The sequence below is a fragment of the Triticum urartu genome, chromosome 2A, assembly GCF_056163025.1.
Source record: "Triticum urartu cultivar PI428250 chromosome 2A, HENAU_Tu73, whole genome shotgun sequence".
In the NCBI taxonomy this organism is placed as follows: domain Eukaryota; kingdom Viridiplantae; phylum Streptophyta; class Magnoliopsida; order Poales; family Poaceae; genus Triticum; species Triticum urartu.
Window position 1 is genome coordinate 556,497,303 of NC_141874.1, and position 16,918 is coordinate 556,514,220.

General features: G+C 43.9%; 1 protein-coding gene and 1 pseudogene across 2 annotated transcripts; both read left to right on the forward strand.

Moving 5' to 3' along the window:
• The first annotated feature begins 4,963 nt into the window (after positions 1-4,963).
• LOC125533631 (NAC domain-containing protein 58-like) lies at positions 4,964-5,872 on the forward strand. Its single transcript, XM_048697009.2, has one exon. It carries the CDS (start codon positions 5,096-5,098, stop codon positions 5,687-5,689), a length of 594 nt encoding a protein of 197 aa, XP_048552966.1. The 5' UTR covers positions 4,964-5,095; the 3' UTR covers positions 5,690-5,872.
• A 4,836-nt stretch (positions 5,873-10,708) lies between these two features.
• Positions 10,709-13,778, forward strand: LOC147985872 (zinc finger BED domain-containing protein RICESLEEPER 2-like; annotated as a pseudogene). Its single transcript, XR_015615163.1, has 2 exons — positions 10,709-11,132; positions 11,757-13,778. The product of XR_015615163.1 is annotated as a zinc finger BED domain-containing protein RICESLEEPER 2-like (transcript).
• The last annotated feature ends 3,140 nt before the right edge of the window (positions 13,779-16,918 follow it).

The following is a 16,918-nucleotide window of genomic DNA, read 5'->3' on the forward strand; positions in this document are numbered from 1 at the left end:
TAATTTTAATGCATGTTCATGACTGTTGTCGCTCTCTAGCTGGTCACTTCCCAGTCTTTTTCTAGCCTTCACTTGTACTAAGCGGGAATACTGCTTGTGCATCCAACTCCATAAACCCCAAAGTTATTCCATATGAGTCCACCATACCTTCCTATATACGGTATCTACCTACCATTCCAAGTAAATATGTATCCTCCATGCTAGGCGGGTTATTCTCAAGAGGCGTGGACTCCGCTCCTCATTCACGAGAAAATGGTTGGTCACCGGGATGCCCAGTCCCATGCTCAAATCAAATCAAAATAATTGCAAACAAAACCCCCCCAGGATTGTTGTTAGTTGGAGGCACCCGTTGTTTCGGGCAAGCCATGGATTGATGCTTGTTGGTGGTGGGGGAGTATAAACTTTACCATTCTGCTTGGGAACCACCTATAATGTGTGTAGCATGGAAGATATCGAGATCTCTCGGTTGTTATGTTGACAATGAAAGTATAGCGCTCAAAATAGTATTCATCTCTATTTCAAAACCGAGCTTTGGCACCTCTACGAATCCCTGCTTCCCTCTGCGAAGGGCCTATCCATTTACTTTTATGCCGAGTCATCATCCTCTTATTAAAAAGCACCAGTTGGAGAGCACTGCTGTCATTTGCATGTATTATCGTTAGTTTACATTGAGTATGACTTGACTGGATCACTTTTACCATGAATTACAATGTCTAGTCAGTCCTTGATCTTTAAAGGTGCTCTGCATTTATGTTTCGCAGTCTCAGAAAGGGCTAGCGAGATACCATCTTGTTATATCATATTATGATTCTTCTGAGAAAGTGTTGTCATCCGAGATTTATTATTATTGCTCGCTAGTTGATTATGCCATTGAAATGAGTAAATATGAAACCTAAATATTATTGTGAATATGGTTAGTTCATAATCTTTGCTGAAAACCTGAATGTTGGCTTTACATATTTACAACAACAAGAGCAAACAGAGTTTGTAAAAGCTTTTCCTTATCACTTTTAGTTTATCAACTGAATTGCTTGTTGACAAGCATAGATTTAAGCTTGGGGGAGTTGATACGTCTCCGTCGTATCTATTTTTCCAAACACTTTTGCCCTTGTTTTGGACTCTAACTTGCATGATTTGAATGGAACTAATCCGGACTGACGTTGTTCTCAGCAGAATTGCCATGGTGTTATTTTTGTGCAGAAATAAAAGTTCTCGGAAAGACCTGGAAATCAACGGAGATTATTTTTGGAATATATAAAAAATACTGGAAGAAGAATCCACGTCACGGGGCCCACACCCTGTCCACGAGGGTGGGGGGCGCGCCCCTACCCCCTGGGCGTGCCCCCCTGCCGCGTGGGCCCCCTGACGCTCCACCAACCTCAACTCCAACTCCATATATTCCTGTTTGGGGAGAAAAAAAATCAGAGAGAAGGATTCATCACGTTTTACGATACGGAGCCGCCACCAAGCCCTAAACTCTCTCGGGAGGGCTGATTTGGAGTCCGTTCGGGGCATCGGAGAGGGGAATTCGTCGCCATCGTCATCATCAACCTTCCTCCATCACCAATTTCATGATGCTCACCGCCGTGCGTGAGTAATTCCATCGTAGGCTTGCAGAACGGTGATGGGTTAGATGAGATTTATCATGTAATCGAGTTAGTTTTGTTAAGGTTTGATCCCTAGTGTCCACTATGTTCTGAGATCGATGTTGCTATGACTTTGCTATGCTTAATGCTTGTCACTAGGGCCCGAGTGCCATGATTTCAGATCTGAACCTATTATGTTTTCATGAATATATGCGAGTTCTTGATCCTATTTTGCAAGTCTATAGTCACTTATTATGTGTTATGATCCGTTAACCCCGAAGTGACAATAATCGGGACCATTACCGGACCGTAGTTTGAGGAGTTCATGTATTCACTATGTGTTAATGCTTTGGTCCGGTACTCTATTAAATGGAGGCCTTAATATCCTTTAGTTTCCAATAGGACCTCGCTGCCACGGGAGGGTAGGACAAAAGATGTCATGCAAGTTCTTTTCCATAAGCATGTATGACTATATTCGAAATACATGCCTACATTACATTGATGAACTCGAGCTAGTTCTGTGTCACCCTATGTTATAACTGTTGCATGATCGATCGCATCCGACATAATTCTCCATCACCGATCCAATGCCTATGAGATTTTCTTATATTGTGCTTCGCTTATTTACTTTTCCGTTGTTATTGTTACAATCACTATAAAAACCAAAAACATTACTTTTGCTCCCGTTACCACTATTATCATATTACTTTGCTACTAAACACTTTGCTGCAGATATTAAGTTTACAGGTGTGGTTGAATTGACAACTCAGCTGGTAATACTTGAGAATATTATTTGGCTCCTCTTGTGTTCAATCAATAAATTTGAGTTGAATACTCTACCCTCGAAAACTGTTGCGATCCCCTGTATTTGTGGGTTATCAATATACTAAAGATTTATTAGGTTACCGCAGGTTGATCCAAATTTATTTGTACCGATAAATCCAAATTTAATGGGTTGCCAAAGATAGCAAAAGATTGATTGTTGTTGGATTTGTATAGGTTAATCTGAATTTAATGTGTTTCCAAAGATATGAAAGATTTATTAGGTTATTGGTGACTGACTTATTTGGCCGATCACATGAAAACCGTGTGCTGCCGTGTGGGGATGTATCATTTTTGGAAATTGGGAACCATTTTTGAAATTCAAGATATTTTTTTGTTTTGACAAACATTTTCAAAATGCATGATTTTTTTTGAATCAGCAAACATTTTGGAATCGATGTTTTTTGCAATTCGCAAAAAAATTGAATTTTGTGAACATTTTCAAAAATTCATGTATAATTTTTGAATATGTGAACATGTTTTGAATCCAAAAATATTTATTCAAAATCATGACATTTTTTATTTCTACCAACTTTTTTGAAAATCATGAATATTTTCTGAATATGCAAACGTTTGTTTTAATCACAAACATTTTTTTGAATTAGTGAATATTTTATGACTTCATGATTACTTTTTTCCAAATTCTCAATTTTTAGGATTTTAGAATTTTTCTGAAATCCTAAATTATATAAAGAAGAAAAAAAATACAAAACAGAAAATAAAAAATGAAATGAAAAAAATAGGGTGCCTTGTACATGTGCTGGCCCAAAAGGGCACTCTTGGTAAGAGGGGGGGGGGGGGGGGGGTGCGCGTTGTGCCTCCTACCAGCATGCATCGCGTGAAATAGGACCTCCCCAACAACTCCCACCCCCATGTGAGCTCCTATCTGCAACATTTCACAGCGAATAACAGCCCTAAGAACACACAAATAGCCAGTTCGGTCGGCCCAAAAGTGGGAGCGTTGTGCAAAATTCTACAAATTATTGCGCTCCCTAGGGGTCGAAGACAGGACCTCCACCTCTCACGCGCACGAGCCTAGCCAATGACCAGATAGAGCAAACTTGCGTTACTAATGAGTTGCGCCGAGTTTTAAGAACTACAAACATCCATAGGTTTGAATTTTTTTAAAAAAATTGAACGCGTTTTTCTATGAAAAAATTGATTACCTTTTGAGACGCGTGCATTTTCAAAATACTGAACAATTTTTTAAAACACAAACAATTTTGGAAATTAGAATACATTTTGAAATTCTAAACAAATTTTGAATTATTTTTTACATTTTTAAATTAAAAATAAATTTTGTACTAAACCTGGGATAGCCGATCGAAATTCCCCTCGCCGACAGCCTAGGCCCACACTCCCAAATGTTGACCAAGGCCCACCAGCCGCCAGCCCAGCCTAGGCGTGACTTGGTCAAAATCGGGAACAGCCAAGCAGATCTATCGACTGGATCGCTCCTGGGAGTTTCAACATCCATAAAATTGTCAGCTCATGTTTAACGAACTTGTTGTTGTATTCATATCAGAGTTCCCGATTTGTAACTTTGGTACAAATGCAACTTCATAGAAAAAATTGGTAACACCATTCAAAAAAGAAAAGTTAATGCTTAACAACATATAGTCTAATTTCGACGATCTCGCTGAAACAAAGCTGATCATGAAGATAATCCGAGTAATGGTTTGCGAGAGATATGATTTTGAAGTTTCAAAAGTAACATTTGGAGTGCTGACATCATTGCTTTTGTCGCCCATAGACGCATGCATATCGCTGGTGAATCATTTCGCTAATATTTTTTGTCCATTTAAAATTAGCTTGTATGGTCTCATATGGAATAAAAATGTGGAATGTGATCATGCTGAGCTCATCTGATGCTGTCGTGTGCTCCAAATACAGTCAATATTTGTTGCTTGGTCATTGTTTGAGGAAAGATTAAATCAAGCCAAATATATTCGATAAGCACCTCTTCATCAATTGTCCGAAAGTCATACAGATTTGCCAACAACTCACTCCAAGCCACCGCCCCGTACAAGGTACTCCGTTCCTTCCGTAGAAACAAATCACCTCTTCATCAATTGTCCGAAAGCGAAGCGGATTTGCCAACAACTCACTGTTCCGCCGCCAACTTGCTTCCGCACGCAAGAGATGGGGAGGGGGGCTCATTGCCACGTCATCATCAACCTCAAAAACTTCACTTGACCACAGTGCCTCACTCAATTCCTTAGAAATTTTGAGACTCATCTCTGTTGAAATTTTGGGACTAAAAAATGCTTAAGTGTTTCTAAGCATATATCACCATAGCTCTTTTATATTAGGAATATTTATGGACTTTAATCCGTTGCCATTTGTTTGGCCCAAGCACGGTTGTGCAACAAATTCGATTGCACAATCCTGATCAATTGGCCCATCAAAATTTGTTCTAATTGAGCACATGTTATCACCGACTTAATTAGACACCCTCTATCTAGTGTGCCATCTGTACTTGGCTTCTGAAACCTTCCTGTCATTAATGCCAACCCATCTACAAAAGCAGGAGCAGGTCCTCCCAAACTGAGTTATCTCAGGCATAATCGAACTCTCTCTCTCTCTCTCTCTCTCTCTCTCTCTCTCTCTCTCTCGGATCCACTGAACATTTTGAGTCGCCCACACAATCTAACTCTCCTGGGCTACAACTTCGGTATCGATCGGCGATGGCGAACCCTAATCTGACAGCCGGTTACGTGTTCCAACCCACCGGCCGTGAGCTCATCGACCACTACCTCGTCCCGAGGGCGGGGCTGGGCGGCGACATCTTCCCCGGCTTCATCGAGGAGGGCGTGGACGTCTTGTCCTTGCCCCCGCGTGAGCTCCCCTTCCGGGAAAACCACATAAGGGATTATGGCGAGGTATGGGGCTTCTTCTTCGCGGCAAAGTCCGCCGGCGAGACGTGCCCGACGCCGGGCGCAGGCGGGTGCTGGGTGCAGTACGGCACGGAGAAGCCGTACTACGGCAGCGAGGGCGGCCGGGAGGCAGTGGCGTTCCGACGCAGGTTCGCATACCGCTACATGTGGAAGGGCGGGGCGGTATGGTCGCCGGCGCGCTGGCTGATGAAGGAGTACCGGCTCAACAGGGACGCGGCCGCCTTCCGCCGCGCGCACCCGGACCCCGAGGCGCGGGACGTCGTCTTCGTGGTCCACAAGGTCTACCGGAAGCCGGTGCTCCCCCCGCCTGCCGACAGCAGCTCCAGCGACAGCAAGGAGGAGGGCTCCGAGCGCTCCATGGTGTTGAAGAGGAAGCGGTCGTAGAATTATGCAACTGCATGTTGATTTCTTCAGAGTTGTTGTGTCTCTATTTCGCTTCATTTCAGTTCTGGATTCTCGATCTAGTTGAGGTAGTTTTATTGGTCCGTTTCATTCGAAGTACAATGTAATCAGCTTCCCTCGCAGCATCTGCCAGAACAGTTCGGAGGTATTACCACCGTTTCATTTTATGATTTATGTTTTATGTGAACGTGAGTCTTGGTGTGTGATGTCTTCCCATCTGAATAATGTTAGATTTTATGATCTATCTTCATGGTTCGCTTTGTTTCGAATTATTGGAATTGCAGTAGTATGTTTAGGAGTAATGGTTACTACTCCAGTTTCAGTTTCAAAATGGTTTGAGAGAGATATATAATTTTGAATACCACTCCAGGAAACAAGCTAAAGATGTCTTCACATCTGAATAATTGGGAGCTAATTAAGCTTTGGATGACTTTGCTGGACATAAGCACCATATTACTATAAGCTGTAATGTTCATGCATCTGTGACTTACCTAACAGATTTTAAACCAACAAATAGTACATCCGGTCGTCAGGTCGCGCAGGACTGTTTCTGAAGCGACTTCTAAATTCTAATGAAGCTTGGATCAAAGATCAATGGTGAGATCACCATTCACACTTTCCTGCAGATGGTTACCCAATTCTGGAAATTATTTCTTAAACCCCGACGATCCATGGCATTGAAGATAAGTGGACCTGGAGTTGGGATTCAAAAGGAGTTTTTTCGGAGAAGTTAGTATATAGTGCTTATTTCACTGCGGCAATCAATTGCAGTACGGATTGCACCATAAGGAAATTCTGGGCGCCGTTGAAGTGCAAACTTTTTCTTTGGCTCGTCGTCATGTTTGGACGGCAGACCGTCTTGCCAAGAGGGATTTAGCACATAATGATACTTGTTGTTTCTGTACCTCTACATAGGAGGCGGCTCATTTCAATCATTTGGAGCTCGGTGTTGCAATGGGCAAATCTGAGCGAGATTGTTCCCTCGGCTTCCCTTCCAATCCATGATGGTGGCAGGAGGCTAGGTCGAGAACTCATGGCACAAAGAGAAAGGCTTTAAATTCCTAGGTGTCTCTTATCATCTGGAGCATATGGTGAGAGAGGAACAAGAGGGTTTTCAACAACACATACTTGCCTTTGTGAAGAGTCATCAATCAGTTTAAAACCGATGCTTGGCAATAGGCCGATGCAGGTCTTGGTTGTTTCATATTATGATTTAGATTTTATGTGGACATGAGTCTTGGTCGTTTCTTACCATGTTTGGGTTGTTCGTAGCTTTGTTTCGTTCATCTAGTTCGGGAAATAAGGTTGAGCCATGTAATTACAACATTTTAAAAAACTGCCAGGATAGTTCAGGAGGTATATCCTTCAACCTTCAAGAGTAGTAGTTTAGAGAGACAAAATTAGGGTTGGCTACAGAAAAGTTGTAATCACCTAATAATAGTGCCGAAACTTGTAAATATGTGAAAATTGGTACTCCCTTATTTTATTCAGTGCACATACAAATAGTTTGCCTTTTTGTAAATTGGACTGAACTGAGACACTAGTAGTAGATGTTATTTTTGTTTGAACTATAGACTAGTAGTAGAGATGTCAATGCTATTATTTTTTTGACCCCCAGATGTCAATGCTATTGACTGGAGTGTTGGGCAATCATTGCAAGGATGTGCAGTTTCAGTTTATAAGGCTATATATGTTCATGATCCAGGGGACTAAATTTTTTCTGGTCATTTCACTCCAGAGCTTAGCCTTGTCAGGTAGGTCTTGTAGCACTTGCATGTGCCGAGTAGTTAGTTTCCACTTCCAACATAGCAGCAGACCATGGCTCCATGGCCGAGGCCAATCAACGATTTTGCATTTCAAATAACTTGCTGAGTGCAATAACCATACTTGTACAAGCCGTAATATTCATGTATATCTGTGACTTGCCGTCCTGACTTCAATTGATTTTATTTTTTTTTTGAAAAATGATTCCACAACTGTAGTGTAGGATTGCTACTACCTTCCAAGCAACATTTTGGCTGTTTCTTCCAGCTAAACACTATCTGGCAGCAACGTTTTGGCTGCGTCTTTTCCGGCCAAACATGGCTGCACCCCCATGCGGCTTCGGTGGTGGACCCCGCTTTGCCGTCTTTCCGTTGCTAGCTACCCCATCCATGCCTAGACGCAGCCGATGCATTGCTTTTCCTGATACTAAGGCCAAGCATGTTCTACACTGTCGTGTCATTCTGCAAGAAGACGAACCGCTTCCTGCTAAGAGTCTGGCCAAGTACTCCAAAATGTTTGAACATTCCCTTGCGGTGGATGTTGTCCAGGCGTTTGCAGATTACTATGGGTGAGATATAGTGGGAAAGTCTTGAACTCATGGGCATATGAACCCGGTTTTCAAAAATGCATTTTAAACGTGTTTTAAAATGACAAAAAATTCGAAACAAACGCATACATCTTCGCACACATGTGTATGCAGCACAAAGTTTTGTGAAAAAAAATCTCTTTATTTTGCCTCTGCGAAAAAGACAGCATTCAATGCTTCTAAGTAGCGTTCTACGATGCATTTTTTTGTCTTTTTTGGACATGCCAAAGAAAAAGTTGTTTTTTCGTAAAACTTTCTGCGTGCACATACAATGTGAAAATATATGTGTGAAGCTTCTTCAGAGTTTTTTGGCATTTAGAATGAGTTTTCCAAAGTAGGTACATCCATTTACTTTCCGGGTGGGACATGCCTAACACCGTGCTTTCCAGGCTGCACCATATCACTGCCAGTGTTCGGACTATCGTAGCTTTGTGTCGTGCCCCCTTCTCCATCCCCCATTGGACCCATCATTGGTCTTTATGGAGTGCAATCTTCGTGTGATTTGCTGGAACGTTCACGGTTTTAATTGTCTTACCAAACGCGCTACCGTTTGTTTCATTATTTCTGCTGCCTCTCCTGCTGTGGTTTGTCTCAAAGCAATCAAACTGGACCTTATTGTGCTGCCCACGGTGATCAATACGCTGGCCCAAGCTTTCAGGACTTCTTCTTCCTCCCCATGGTCGGCACCCGGGAGGCATTCTTCTCACCTGGCAGCGCTCAGCGGTGTCCATCTCCAGTCCCACCATTGTCTTGCACCACATTACGGCTCTCGTCTCTATTGTCGTGGAGAACCTGTACTCGTGGTTGACTGGGATTTATGGCCTCAAGGCAGTGACGACAAGTTGCAGTTCCTGGCAGACCTCCAGGATGCAGGGTTTTGTGTGCTGGTTCATGGCTGCTTGGGGGCGACTTCAACTTAATCACTTCCTGTGTTGGCAAGAACAATAACCATATCAATCACCGCATTTCTGTCCGAAGAACTCCTGATGAAGCACGTGCTCTTCGGCGGCCAACGCTGGTGGGGCTTCCTTCCTGGGCATCCTGCGGACCAGATCTGTCGGGGTACACTTCTCCACCACCAGCTAGTCAAGCTCCTCGACACGGACGGATGTCGAGAACCACTTCCCCATGGTTTCGTTTGCTGCGCGAGACTACTTCGGCTTGCGGGTCACGGTCGTCGGTGGCCCTCTTCCATTTTCGCTTCGCGACCATGGTCGCCTAAGCGGCGTATTGCATGGGTCCATCCCTGGCCATCCTTGGATTTGGCTATATCGACCGACGCAGAGGATTAAGGTGAAAGGTTGTACAAGCTATAGGTGTGTGGTAATAGCAGAGGATGCAAGGAGGCGAATGCGTGAGGATGAAGATGAAGGGAGGGAAGGCGAAATTACCTTTTCTCCCCCGCTTTATAGCTACCGCAATAAAACTGAACGGTTTGGCCTCACGGTGTGACAAGCGCCCCACATCCTCTACGGTTTCCCATTCCGCGAGATGTGGGTGTGCGAATTCAGGCATTATCATCATGACATCGCGTGAGCGTCCTCAAGGGTCTATGAGCCTATTGGACAAGACAACACAGGCCTGGCTGTGACGATTCAATCAACCGGAGACTTGACATCATAGCTCGGAACGCGGGGCATCGGCCTTCAGCGAGCTCCGCGTCGCAGCCGAGCCTGCAACGGAAGGCGTTTCAGGAGTCCTCGCGGTGAGCAGGCCCGCAGATGTCTTCAAGGTCGAGCTCCCAGAAAGAAGTCCCGACATCCAACACAAAGACGAGGAGTTCATCTCGGTTCTCGAAGACCAAAGAGCTCCAACCCCACACAAGCTCGGGGGCTACTAAAGGTGTGACGCACCGAGGGTGCCTTCTCCACAGGGAGCCTGGCAGTAGACCTGCCAAGGGGCCCAGGAGGCCGACCACATAGCTAGCAACAGGAAGGTGCATGGAGGAATGGGTAGGCTTCCAAGGATCATCTTGCCCCCCAAACCAGCATGGTGGTGGCCATGATTGGATCTTTCTCTTGTAAAACTATAGCCCTCACCGTGCATATAAGGAGATGGCTATAGGGCTCTCATTTCGATATACTCTAATAGACTAGACTCTCAGTAGCAACCTCATCTTCGCCACTGTAATCCCTCGCTCGACGTACACCCACCATGAATAAGAACTCAAAGCATGACATAGAGTATTACTCCTCACTAGAGGCCTGAATCAGGCTAAAACCCCTGTGCCACCTCCGATCTGGTACATACGGCCATGTTCACCACCCCACCGAGGGTACTGACCAAATTATGCAACGCCAGAGCTTATCAAGTCCAGCACCCAATGAGGACAGCCAACGACAACGAAAAACAGGCGGCGCCCCGATAGGAACAAGAAGGCGATGCACGGCTAAATCTGGACGTCGAACTCGAGCTTTCAGGCTCGGCTCGGGCTCGCCCAGGCTCGGCCCGAGTTTGATTCGGCCCGAGAAACAAAAAGGCCGAGCCGAGCTGCGTTATTGGGCTTGTTTCGGCCTCGGGCCGAGCCCAGCTCGGCTTGAGCCAGCCCGTGAGCTCGTCCAACTCTGCAGCCCAAAGTGGCCCAGCACCAGTCACTTGACCTAGCGCTCTACCTCACCCCGAGCAGCACTCATCCTCTTTCCCCCCAGCGCTAGGTTAGCCAGCCTCCGCCGGCCGCCGCCATTGTAGTTCCTTGTGTCGCCGATGACACACACGCCGCTTGTCCAGATCGCCCAAGGAGCCATGGAGAAGAAGAAAGAGAGGTCATTGACCTCCATTCTTGGGAAGGAGCCAGCGATTGGAAAAAAGAAGAAGGGCATAAGCAAGACCTCCAGCTCCATGGACGCCGGCATCGAGCCGTCCGTTCGTTCCAAGGCCAATCCAAGCATCGTCCTTGTTGACCCGCTTGTGAGGGCAAAGCAGCAGGCGCGAGCAGTGCCACCCCCGCCTCCGCCTCGGCGTCTACCTGACAACAAAGGTATCGGCGCGCGGGCGGCAGCTGCTGTTGCATCCGGCTGGACCGGCTCCGCGAACACCTCCGTCACACCTACTTCTCCGGCTGAAGCTGAGTCCTGGGTAAGCACAAAGCAGTGGCCTGCTCTTCTTTCCTCTGGATATAAATAAAGCTTGTGAGCTTTTTGTGTGATGCATAGGGATAAGCTAGAGAACAACAAAAGAAGTAGTAAATTTCCTATTGTTTCCACTTGATTTATGCCCATCTGCTATTGTCCATTATAATCAGTTGTGCTTAAGTAATTGATTGTTTCCTGAAGATTTGCATATGACTAAGTCTAACGCAACCAGAGTCCTCCAGTTTTGCGCCTGCAGATATTTTGTAGCAATTGCATAATATTTTACAGTCTGTAACATGAATGTCTATTTCTGATGTAGCAAGTTATTATTCAGTCTGCTAGCCTAGCTAGCTTTGTGTAGGAGGAATCAAGTTATTATTTGGCTGTTCATTGGGCGCGTTTGAATGTATATGTTGTACAACATTGGGTGCATTTGAGTGTATATACTGTCTAAAAAGTGAGTATTTATGCCCATGTAATGCCCCTATTTATTGAGGGCTCAATTTTTTTGTTGTAGAAACTATAGATGGATGCATATGTTTAACTTCATTCTTGCTGTCCTAATCTCAGTATACTTTCCCTACAAATATTTAGTGGATTTTCCTTCAAAATATCATTGTTTGAACAGGAACATGAGCCGGAAGAGGATCGTGTCCAGGAGCAGGATGAGGAAGAGAAGGATGAGAATGTGTATGTGCCTGCTGATGAGTCTGAGTCTGAGGAAGAAGAGAACTCGTATGATCTTAGAGATGACATGTCAGAGGATGAAATGGATATTGTTCAGTCCCCTGGAGGTGAGACGGGTGTGTTTGTTGTTAGTTCAGAAGAAGACAATGCAAGAACGGGAGAGAAACGCAAGAAAGGGGTGAAAGTCAAGCGCAAGGTCACTACCAAGGGCAGTAGCAAGTCCAGTACTAGCAGGGAGAGTTCAGATTGTTGGACTTTTTTTGAGAAGGTGAAGGTGAAATCAGAAAAGGATCCTAAGGTTGAAGAGTTGAAGGCAAAGTGCATGCATTGCCACAATTTATACATATATGTTCAAGGTTCAAGCACCACAACACTTAATAGGCATATGAAGAAGTGTAAGATCTTCAAGAACAAGGTTGCGACGAAACTTATACAATCACGGCTTGGGTACAAGCCGTCCAATGTTAGAGGTGAATCCGGTCTTCCTCTAGGTGTGCCATCCAATGGGTATGAGCACACAACTATGAAGGAGTTGATTGCAAAAATGGTGGCTGTCCATAACTACTCATTCAGGATGGTGGAACATGAGTGGTTCAATATTGTGATGAAGTACTCGAACCCACTATATCAAGAAATTGGTAGGAAGGCAATAAGAGCTGAGTGTTTGAGGGTTTTCAATAAAGAGAAGGAAATCCTTAAGGCAGCCCTGAAGAATGTGGACCACATTAGTCTCACTACAGATATGTGGACAAGTAACCAAACCATTTCTTATATGTGTGTAGTGGCACACTATATAGATAAACATTGGAGGATGCAGACTCGTGTGCTTGCGTTCATGGAGTTGGACCCCCCTCACAGTGGAAACGTCATGGCTGTTGCGTTGTTTGAATGTGTGACTGAATGGAAGATAGAAAACAAGATAGTGTCCATCACACTAGACAATGCATCAAACAATGATTCAGCTGTTAGAGATTTGAAGGCAATGTTTTCTGTTCGAAGAGGGACAGACTTTGAAGCCAAATATTTCCATGTCCGGTGTTGTGCTCACATTGTCAACTTGGTAGTGCAGGATGGGACAGCCTGCATGAGCACTTTGGTAACGAACCTAAGGGAGACAGTGAAGTACTTCAAGAAGTCCCCTTCCCGGCTGCACAAATTTGTTGAGATTTGCAGGAGTTTAGGCCTTAAAATTGGAGCGCATTTGACCCTAGATGTTTGCACGAGGTGGAGTTCTACATACAAGATGTTGGAAACTGGACGACCATATAGGCAAGCCTTGGTGTCTTATGCTGATTCGGATGCCAACTACAAGTGGAAGCCTACAAACAAAGAATGGGATATGTTTCAGCTTATTGAACCATTGTTGTTTGCTTTTGCTAGAGTGACTACAGCCTTTTCAGGTCAATCCTATCCCACCGCCAACATATTTTACCCCCACATTGTGAGTATCAAAATTGCTTTGAGAAAAGCCATGGTTCATAAGGACAAAACCTACAATGCTATGGGACATGCTATGATGGACAAGTTCAACAAATATTGGGAAGAACCAAACAATGTCATGGTTCTTGCCACTTTCCTGGATCCAAGGTACAAATTGAAGTACGTGGATTGGTGCTTTGGGCAGATCTATGATGAGGATAAGGCTGAAACTGAGTTGTCTGCATTCAAGAAAGATTTGGACAAGTTGTATGAGAAATTTGATTCTCAAAAGAGGCAAGCTGAACCTCAATGCAAGAATACTTGCAATACAAGTACCTCAATGCCACCTGCAGATTCTGAGTTTCTCTCATTCTTATCATCCACTTCTACAAAACGATCTAAGAGTGAATTGAGAAACTATATGGATGATGCAAATGAGGGTATGGTTGCCACTTTCAATCTGCTAGAGTGGTGGAAGGTGAATGCACTTAGGTATCCTGTTTTGGCAAACATGGCAAGAAGATTCTTAACTATCCCTGCTAGCTCGGTGTCTTCTGAATCCACTTTTAGCACCGGTGGAAGAATTCTGGATGATTATCGAAGCTCTCTAAAACCATACATGGTGGAGGCATTGGTGTGTGGCGGAAGCTATATCAAGGGTGCTCACAAAGACTTAAATGTGTTGGTATGATTTCGATCTATGTTTTATGTCGTATAATTTCAATATGCATCATGTTATTGCCATAAACTAAAAATCTAATGGCTAACTTGCACAAAACTAGGATGTGGAAGAAGATGATGATGATGAGGATGTGGATAAGGTCAAATTGCCTAAAAGTGTGGCAGATTGCAACTATTAGTAAGTATGTTACTTGTAAGATTTTTTTAGTTTACTTTTGTTACTTGTAGGCTTTTCTTATTTACAATAACCATTGTTACATGTAGGATACATTGTAGGGAGAAGACCATCAAGATGCATTTGTTAAATTTGCACATGGAAGTAAATCAAGCAATGGATCTATATTGGTCGTCACCCTGGAATGATGGAGTTCTTGCATGGCTTATGTTGCCTGAACTTTAGATGTGACATATGTCAACTTCTCAACCTTGGACTATTAAGTTTATGTTGTCATTGAACTTTGAACTATGGATGTGACATATGTCATCTTATTTTGCTAAACTCATGAATGGTTTATGTTCATCTCAATTTCTTCAGTGTTGTCCAAACTTGGGTGCATTTGATGTCCAAATTTCAGTGTACTTGCTGTCCAAACCTGTGTGTATTTTTCTATCAATAGTTTCAGACATTCAGTGTTAATGCTGTCCAAACTTGGGTGTACATGCTGTCAAAGTTTCAGGCTTTCAGTGTTGATGCTATCCAAAGTTAGCACTTGGGTGTATTTGCTGTCAAAGTTAGCACTTAGCACATATAAATACTACTATATTAGGAAGAGAGGGAGTAGTCTGCACGCTGATGTGTAGTGCACACGAGCTGCCGAGTTGGACCGAGCCAGCACACAGCTCGGGTCGAGCCTGCTACTTAGGCTCGCCTGAGCAGTTAGCTCGGGCTGGCTCGGCTCGTGCTGGGCGAGCTAATGGCTGGCTCGGCCCGAGCTCGGCTCGGCTCGGCTCGCGTCCAGGTATATGCACGGCGAGCGGCAGTGTGCGACGCGTGGATGGGAGGTTTTGGCGGCCCTAGGGTCTGTAAACTGTGTCATCTCTCATAATTGATGCAAGCACAGCATGGAAGTGGGAGGCAACTGTGCGACACATACCCAAGCAGACCCCTGCAATGGCCACAACGCTCAGGCCCACACCCCCACACCCCCGACCAAAGGGGCCACTCAACGCACCTGCCTGGTCAAAATCGAGACCACTAGCGAAATCGACATCCTCGATCGCTCCTGGGAGATTTTGCCCCATGGAGCTTAGTGATTTAGGAGGTGCGTGTATTTTGAAAAAGGAAAGCCATCCATAAATTTGTCAACCCATGTTTAATGAACTTCTTGTTGTATTGGTATCAAAGTTGTCACCTTTTAACTTTGGTACGAAGGCAACTTCATAGAAAATTTTGGTGACACTTTTGGAAGAAAGAAAAAACATCAAAGCTTAACAACATATGGGTCTAGTTTTGATGATCTTGTCTAAACAACAGGCCATCGAGATAGATTGTAAATCCGAATAATGGTTTGAGAGATATATAATTCTGAAGTTTCAAATAACATTAAGAGCGATGACATCATTGCTTTTATCACCCATAGATGCATGTGTGAAATGTTCCACTATATTTTTACCCCTTTAAAATTAGCATGTATGGTATCACAGGGATAAAAATGTGCAGTGTGGTCATGTAGAGCTCATCTAGCATTGTGAGGCTCTAAATATGGTCAATATTTTTTGCTTGGTTACTGTTCGAGGAAATATTAAGCCAAGAAAAACATGTTCGACAAGCACCTCAAGCTGCTGCCTCTCAGAGGTACTCCGCTCCTTCCCAAGACAAAATTCACCTCTTCATTAACTGTCTAATAGCCATGCAGATTTGGCAACAACTCACGCCTACTTGCTTCCGAGACTTATGGGTCATTGCCACACCAAAATTAACCTCAAAAACTTCATTTAGCCATAGGTGCATGCGTGGGACTTTCACACGATGAATTTTCTCTGGTCTTTCTTGTGGTACCGAAACAAAACAGCGGTGTGAGGGAGGATGGAAGAAGTGTGGAGCGGAACGGAAAACCTTTCCTTTTTTAGATAGGAAGAGACATATATAGATATATATATTAAAGTATAGATATAGAGATAGAGATGTTTTTTTAAACATCCATAAAGTTGTCGTTCCATGTTTGTCGCCTAGTAACTTTGCTACTAAGCCAACTTCATAGAAAAACAAATTATGACACATGTGAAAGATATAAACGTCGAAGCTCAACAACATAGGGTCTAGTTTCAGGGATTTCGTCGAAACAAAGCAGAGCATGGAGATGCACAAAAAATGGTTTGAGATATACATCATTTTGAAGCTTACGAAAAATATCATTTAGAGCACCGACGTCATTGATTTTGTCGCTATATGTTTGTCCCTTTAAAATAAGCATGTAAGGTCTCATATTGAATAAAAAATATGAAGTGTGATCATGTCGACCTCATCTAGCACTCCCATGCTCAATATTTTCAATATTTGTTCCTTGGTTATTGTTTGAGGAAAGATTGAACCAAGGCAAATATGTTCGATGTCCACCTCTCCGACCCGCCGCCCATACGAGGTACCCTGTTCCTTCCAAAGACACATACCTCTTCATCAACTGTCTGTAACCCATGCAGATTTGGCAACAACCAACGCCTACTTGCTTCCGGGGCTTATGGGTTGTTGTTATGCCAAAAGCAAGCTCAAAAACTTCATTTAGTCAGAGGTGCTGCTCTCAATTATTTGAACTAGAGACTTAGGGAATGTTGCGGCGTTCCGAAGCCTAGATCACCCTCCCTCTCTTACTATTAGAAGTAACATTTAGAGCGCCGACATGATTGCATTGTCGGATGGATGCACGCATATCGATGGTGAATTGTTCTGCTATTTTTTTATCTCTTTAAAATTAGCATGTATGGTCTCATATTGGATAAAAATGTGGAGTGTCTTCATGCCGAGCTCATCTAGCGTTGTCGTGCTCCAAATATAGTCAATATTTG